Consider the following 7810-nt stretch of genomic DNA (forward strand, 5'->3'; position numbering starts at 1 on the left):
TTTTTTTTTTTTTTATATTTCGGTTCAGTGTAAAAATTAGTGAATGCTAAGCGAACCAGTATCTTAAATGTATCATTTTCTTTTTTGGTCCGGACTAAAAGAATCAAGAGAGCCAAACTACAGGTGTGAATATATCCTACGGTCCTTCTTCCCTGATTGCTCAGTTCGGCTGGGCAACCAACTCAAGAAGATTCCAGGGATGCGCTTCCCAAAAGCATCGTAAGCTTAAGTACATCGTAGACACATTGAAACCAATGGAGCTACGATCAACTAAAGCCCCGGTTCACACTGTGCAATTTTGGCTACAATTTGGTCGTCTGAGACAAATTTGGAAAATCCTAAAAGATTCCTATAATCCTAGGCTAAAATCTGTAGTCTTTGATCGCTGGTTTGACATGTTCACCCACAGCTGATTAATGGCTGTTGCGATCAAATTTTACCTCCAACGAAATTCTGGCAGTGAAATTCCTGCAATGTGACGTCAAACTGTCTCCGTTTTTCAAGACAAGCCATGATCAGAATTAAATGTTAGAGATTTATTCTATCCGCCATATGATACTTTGCCTTTGCTATGATAAACACCGGTTGTGGGTGTGTAGTGCTGCTTTACACTATTTTTAAATATGCCGGTATTGCTGTCATTCATATACTTATTTAAATCAGTGGTTCTCAAACCTGTCCTGGAGGACCCCTAGCCCTGCACATTTTGTATGTCTCCCTTATCAGACACACCTGATTCAACTCATTTGCTCGTTAGTAGAGACTGCAAGACATAAATTGGGTGTGTCTGATAAGGGAGACATACAAAATGTGCAGGGCTAGGGTTTCCTCCAGGACAGGTTCGAGAACCCCTGCTTTAAATGATAGCCAACATTTCAGCATCGCGTGTAATGCAGCTCGCAGTCACTGACCGTGTGTGGGTTGATAATGTAAAACTCCGGACAAGTTTTTTTGCATGCACTCGTTTTAACTGTATGACTTGACTGTCATACAGTTTGACATTAATGACAACTGAGATCCCACAGTGTGACATGATCATCATGTTCGTACAGTCTGACAACAAGCAACAATCGTAAAGGACTATTAAAATCGCACCGCGTGTGCCCGGCTTTAGGCTTACGATGCTTTTGGGAAACGCAGCCCTGGTTGTTTCAAACTTCTTCCATTTAAGAATTACGGAGGCCGCTGTTCTCTTGGAAACCTTCAATGCATCAGACATTATTTTGTAGTCTTCCTCCCCAGCTCTTGACACAATCCTGTTTCTGAGCTCTCCACACAGATCCTTTGATGTGATGGCTTTGTTTTTGCTCTGATTTGCATTTGAGCTTGTAAGAACTTGTATGGACAGGTGTGTGCCTTTCCAAATCATGGCCAGTCAGTTTGCAGACAATGGACTCCAATCAAATTGTACAAATACACTAAAGATGATCCAGAGAAATGCACCTGCGCTATATTTTAAGTGTCACAGCAAAGGGTAATAATGTTAGTTTGAACCTTTTAATAAAATGTGCAAAGTTATCATAAATCTGGCTTTTAAAAAAAAAAAAAGAATGCAAATACTGTAAATTGAACTGATCAGAACTGCACTTTCGTCAATTACATTAAGTCACGTTAGTTTCATCATTCTGCCAGCTTAACCAACAAATATGCTCACAAATGCTCTCACATGACAGCTGTGGTTAACAAGACAGGAAGTCAGAATTTTCATGTGGGAGAAGATTATGAAATTATATATATATAAAAAAAATAAGAGTGTAAAACAGCTTTACTGCTGAAGGAAACAATAGGAGGAGAACACAAGGGAAATAGTACATTTAAAGGTGAGAGAAGAGAAGTCTGACCAGCGATTTGCAGCAATGGTGAACAATAAGACATTGATGATGGTCGTCCTCCTAAGCATCTTTGTGGCAGGAAGTCAAACAAAAGGTTAGTTTATATACCCTTAATTGGTAACACTTTATAATAACTTTGATTAATAAAACCTTGCAAATCCTTAATCCTTACAAATGTCATTAAACTTTTAATTCATATGATCACACACATTTTTAAAAATCTACAAATGACTAACTGAAATTATATAATGATTAAAAAGCTTATTTGTTAATGCACTTTTGAATGCTAACAAATGTCATTAAACTTCAGTTCACATATTACCTAATGCTTTTTTTACGTTTACAAATGTTGTGAAAAAATAGCTTAGTAATTTTAAGCACTTTACAAACTATTCATGTTAACATATTATTCATTAACTCATAATCACAGCCTGTAAAGCTCATATGGTCTTTACTTGTTGTGTAGACATCTACTATTTTCACATCTTAACAAATCATTGATTAATTATTTGTTCATGTTTTTGCAGTACCCAATCTAAAGTGGCAACTATTCATCATTTGTAACGTTTACTAATCATTAGTACCTTTATAAGCAGTCATGGCAACAGCAAAGTGTCTCAAATGACCTGAATTCACCCTAGTTACACATCTTTACAAATCATTTATTAATTATTTGTTCGTGTCTTGCAGTACCCAATCTAAAGTAAAAACTAGTCATAATTCGTAAATGTTTACTAATCACTTAGTTTCTTTATGTGCACTGGACTTTTAGCTGCTGTAACAACGTTTGTGTAAACGGTGGTTAGTTAAATTTTGTGAAATGCTTGCTAAAGACACAAAACATTGTAATTCGGGTTCAAAACAGGTTTTTATTGCCTCAACACTTATATTGGTATACTGTATAACATTAAACAGGATATTTCTTTGAATCACACACCAACAGGACAAAACAAGGTTACACTTTATTTCGATAGTCCACTTTAGACATTCTATTAACTATAAGTAACTTTGTAACTTTGCAACTACATGTCTACTAACTCTCAGAGTAGACTGTTAGGGTAGGTTTAGGGTTAGTAGAATAAGTTGACAAAGAAAGTGTTAGAAGATATTAAGCAGACAGTCTACTAATACTCTACTAACTGCTAGTTGACATGTAGATGCAAAGTTACTTACTGTTAATAGAATGTCTAAAGTGGACTATCGAAATAAAGTGTTACCCAAAACAAATCAGTTTTTCAAGAAAATACTTGTTCGTAATCAAAATAATGTAATATAAACAGATTGAACCGTGTTCCCTTATAATCAAACTGACCCCTTTATACTTCTAACCCTTTAATCAACCCTTAAACCTACCCATCCCTAACCTTACTCGTACCACACCTCAATAGCTGCAAAAGTGTTGTGCATTAACAAAAGCTTTTAATCATTGTATAACAGCCGTTGTAGATTTTCAAGAAATGCATGATCATATGAATTGAAAGTTTAATGACATTCGCAATTTACATTAAACAACGATCCGCTAATCATTAGGTATTGTTTAATAAGTTTATTAGCAAACATTAACAAGCACATTATCTCATGTTTCTAGCCATTTTAATATATATTAATTAAAGATCTGTTAAGCATTATATAATGTTTGTTAATGGTATATTATCGAAAGATATTATAAAGTGTCCCCCATTCATTTTAATATGATACTCTTTTGAGCTGTACTTTATTGTTTTGGCTTTCTGGTCTAGCATCTTTTGTTTACAGATGCCACTGGAATTTTTTTTTACTCCAATGGAATGACATTCATACATTTTATGTGTGGTTTAAGTGTTCAAATATAGGGTCCACTGAATTTTCTTCATTTTGTTTAAATCTGCTAAATCTTCACTATCTCACACTGGAAATCTCACTCGAGCAATGATTGTGTTTCATTGTGCTGAGCCTCACATTAACCTGTTACTAACACGCTGTGCCACTAACTGTCCTAGGAGATCAAGCCACTGCATCTCATCAGAATAAAGATTCTGCGATTAAACAACTGACAGGTCAGACAACATACACTTTTATTTATGTAAATACATTGCACTTTTTCATGAATAGGGTAAAAAAAAAAACTCATAAAATATTTTTTAAAACAATGGTCAGCGAAAGCAAGTGCTTAACTTTGAGAAAACATTAATTGTAAAACAGTTTATAGAATTTTATAGAATCACCATTTTACAAACAAGGATTTTGTGCTTCTAATGCTTCAAAAAATAACATTACCATTATATAATGAACTGTATTGATGGGAAGTGCCAACTATTTTACATCTATTGTTAGAATAGAGCTGCTGTACACTCTTAAAAATAAAGGGGCTTCACGATGCCATAGAAGAACCTTTTTGTCTAAATGGTTCCATAAAGAACCTTTACATCTGAAGAACCTTTCTGTTTCACAAAAGGTCATTTGTGGTGAAAGAAGGTTCTTCAGATTATAAAAAGGTAAGAAAGAGATGGTTCTTTAAAGAACCTTTGTCTGAATGGTTCTTTGTGGAACCAAAAATGGTTCTTCTATGACATCGCTGTGAAGAACCTTTTAAGCACCTTTATTTTTAAGAGTGTATGTGTTGTAACTACTTTAAGTCTAAAGGAAAAGACACAATGGATAACACTTGTCTGGTATGGCAGGGAGAGATTCGTTTAATGTATAGACAAAGAAAAAAGAAAGACAAAATGTGTCATAATACCCAAATGTTATATTTACATTTGAATTCTATTCACCTAAAAGTGTCCAAATTTTACTCAATACAATATTTAATCTAATTGTATACATTTATTGATTGATTTATTCCTGCAGATTTCAAAGAGCAGACATTTATTCCAGGCAGTGATGTGATTTTACAGTGTGGCAATGCCACTGATATCAACTGGAATGAATTAATTTATATCGTCTGGAACATCAGCCTGCAAGACAGAAAATGTTGGCTTGGTTTGTCTCCCAAGCTGGACGACAAATGTAAAGATGGAAAGAGGCTGTACAACACCTCAGATGGAGTTTACTTAGTCATTCCTAAGATTTCAATAGAAGATGAAGGATTTTATTCTTGTGATGTATCGTATAAAGCAGGAAGCTATTTGGCAAACGTGTCTGTAAGCGGTGAGTACAAACACAATTTATTGTAAAACTATTGCAAAAACTGTGAAAATATTTATATTACAACAACAACAGGTTTACATCATATATATCTCAAACTTCCACTGTAGTCATGAACCAGTGATGAATCCAGTTAATTGTACAAAAAATATTTAAAGCTAAAAAAAAAAAAAAAAAAAAAAATTCAATTAAAGTTCTTTGTTTTTAGTTACCCAATTTTCCACCCAGCTGTACAGTGAAAACAATCAAAGGATTGCTGTCTGTCATGCCACATTTAAAAAGACAGCACCCACTCTTCATTGGGAACCTGCCTTGAACTTTTCCACCAGTATCAGTTCTGTCAAGAATCTTGGCAGGTTTTTTATGATGGAGAATCGAGTATATCTGCCGGACAATGTCAACATCAGTGAGCTCACCTGTGTGGCCACATACACCTCCGAGTCCGGCTCTGTTCAGCACAAGAGCACACTTCATCTTACAGGTGAGCACAACGTATTTGAAAAGGAACTGAGAATTGATTTCAATAGTGGATCAGTAGTAAATTATGTTCCTCTCAAGCTCAGTCAGGTTAGATGGGGACCATTTGTCAAAAGACATTAGCTCTCTCCAGAGATGTTTGACAAGGTTCAAGTTCAGGGTCTGAATACTCGAATACTAAATTTGCAAATCTGGTTTTTGCTTTGCAATTATGGGGTGTGGAGTGTAGACTGGTGTGGAAAAAAAATGTATAATTTAAAGAATTAACATAAGGCTGCAACATAAAATGTGAAAAGTATTCAAGGGTCTGAATACTTCCCTAAATGCATGGTAGCACTATCTAGGGTTACTAACTTAAAGCTTATAAGGTCTCTAGTTTAGCCACCAATGATGCTGGAAAAGGCACCAGCAGTGGGAGGAAACCACTGCACGGAGGAAGTGCATGACAGGAGAGGGAATGTCCTTCTTATGGAGCAGTGGCATTGGGCAGCTTTAAGACCATAAAAAGTCAAAATCATCATGATTAACTCACCATATGTGGAGACAATGCTCTGTGTAACGACTCCTCATTTTTTCTCTGGTGTCATTAAATACGCAGGCTCTCACACACGTATAGTAAAAGGCTACACACACACAACAGCATGTCGAGATACTCTTCATCTAAAGTAGCTATGACTGTAGCTTCTGTGTATCACTGCCAGATGTTTCAGTAATGGTGCGTACAAGTAGTCACTGTTTCGCAGACATACATAATGCATGTCCTTTTTGGTAGTTCTTCAAGAAACAACATGTCTGCTTATCTTGTATGTGTTGCATGCCTGCAATGGTAATAATCAGACTTTCAAGAGTAACATAAGTATGTACAGCTATTCACCCACTCATTGTTTAACAGAAAACTAATTAATCGTTAAAGGGATAGTTTACACAAAAATGCAAATAATGTCATTAATTACTCACCCTCACGTCATTTCAAACCTGTAAGACCTTCGTTCATCTTCAGAACACAAATTAAGATATTTTTGATGAAATTCGAGAGCTTTCTGACCCTGCATAGACAGCAAGGGTACTGCCACGTTCAAGGCACAAGAAGGTAGTACGGACATCTTTAAAACAGTCCATGTGACATCAGTGATTCAACCGTAATTTGATGAAGCTACAAGAATACTTTTTGTTGCGCAAAAAATTACGACTTTATTCAACAATTCTTCTCCTCTGCATTACCCTAGCACCATTTTGGAGAGTATCCCGACGCATGCGTGTGCTTTCCTGAACGTAAACAAGGTGCGTGTTCTACATCAGCAGCACATGCAGATCAAAGCACACGCATGCGTCGTGATACTCTCCAAAATGGTGCTAGGGTAGGCAGAGGAGAAGAATTGTTGAATAGAGTTGGCGCCCATAGTCTCGTGGGCAGAGCGTCGACATGTCGCACCATTGCGCTTCAGGCATCCCGTGTTTGTGTCCCGGCTCGTGGACCTTTTCCGATCCCGCCCCCACCTCTCTCTCCAACTTTGCTTCCTGTCTCACTACTGTCCTATCAAATAAAGGCAAAAACTCAAAAAAAAAAAAGATTTGTTATTTTCGTTTTTTGCGCACAAAAAGTATTCTCATAGCTTCATAAAATTATGGTTGAACCACTGATGTCACATGGAATATTTTGTCGATGTTCTTGGTACCTTTCTTGACCTTGAACATGTCAGTTGCATTGCTGTCTATGGAGGGTCAGAAAGCTCTCAAGATTCCATCAAAAATATCTTAATTTGTGTTCCGAAGATGAACGAAGGTCTTACGGGTTTGGAACGACATGAGGGTGAGTAATTAATGACAGAATTTTCATTTTTGGGTGAACTATCCATTTAAGTCGTATGAGCTTTTCCCCATTTAAATTCTTTTCTCCTTATCCAACTATGTCTGGGGCCCTATAGGAACAACATTTTATCTCAGAATGAAGGAAGAAACACCCACAAAGAGGTGAAGAAATACGGAAGATAAGCAGGATGTGGACAGCAAAAACGGGCATGACAAGAAAGTGAAAAAAAAAGAAAGTTAAAAAGTTTCCCTTTTGCTTTTAGTTTTGTTTACTTTGTCTGAAATGAAGATGCAATAAAAAATTTTAATTCGGCCTCCGAGTCAACAAAAAATAGAGTCCAAACATTTTGCTTGTGCTATCTTTCTTTTGTATAAATGCAGCTTGAGTTGATATTTTGTTATTTAATGCAATGACATTTATACAGCTTTAAGTGTGGCTTAAGTGTCCAAAGGCTTTTGGGGCAATTGTAAAACTAGCAGTTTAACTGAGATGCATAAAACACAGTTCCAAAAACTATTCAGGTCTTCTTTTTCCCTTTATTTATGGTAATCTGGTGTGATTTCAT

At 36.1% G+C, this 7810-nt stretch overlaps 1 protein-coding gene across 1 annotated transcript; it reads left to right on the plus strand.

The window, feature by feature from the left end:
- The first annotated feature begins 1776 nt into the window (after nucleotides 1-1776).
- On the plus strand, nucleotides 1777-7463 carry LOC107715917 (uncharacterized). The gene is made up of 5 exons (XM_016522185.1): nucleotides 1777-1926; nucleotides 3812-3868; nucleotides 4662-4961; nucleotides 5167-5439; nucleotides 7361-7463. The coding sequence occupies exons 1-5, from the start codon at nucleotides 1857-1859 to the stop codon at nucleotides 7408-7410; spliced, it is 750 nt and encodes a 249-aa protein (XP_016377671.1). The 5' UTR covers nucleotides 1777-1856; the 3' UTR covers nucleotides 7411-7463.
- The last annotated feature ends 347 nt before the right edge of the window (nucleotides 7464-7810 follow it).

This window comes from Sinocyclocheilus rhinocerous, unplaced genomic scaffold, assembly GCF_001515625.1.
Source record: "Sinocyclocheilus rhinocerous isolate Xijiao unplaced genomic scaffold, SAMN03320098_v1.1 scaffold600, whole genome shotgun sequence".
Lineage (NCBI taxonomy): Eukaryota > Metazoa > Chordata > Actinopteri > Cypriniformes > Cyprinidae > Sinocyclocheilus > Sinocyclocheilus rhinocerous.

What these genes read in the sequence shown, in the direction of transcription:
- LOC107715917 (XM_016522185.1), top strand. Translation starts at nt 1,857, where the DNA reads ATGGTGAACAATAAGACATTGATGATGGTCGTCCTCCTAAGCATCTTT. An exon ending in TGCGATTAAACAACTGACAG is followed by an intron (nt 3,869 to 4,661) that starts GTCAGACAACAT and finishes TTATTCCTGCAG; the next exon opens with ATTTCAAAGAGCAGACATTT. An exon ending in GGCAAACGTGTCTGTAAGCG is followed by an intron (nt 4,962 to 5,166) that starts GTGAGTACAAAC and finishes CTTTGTTTTTAG; the next exon opens with TTACCCAATTTTCCACCCAG.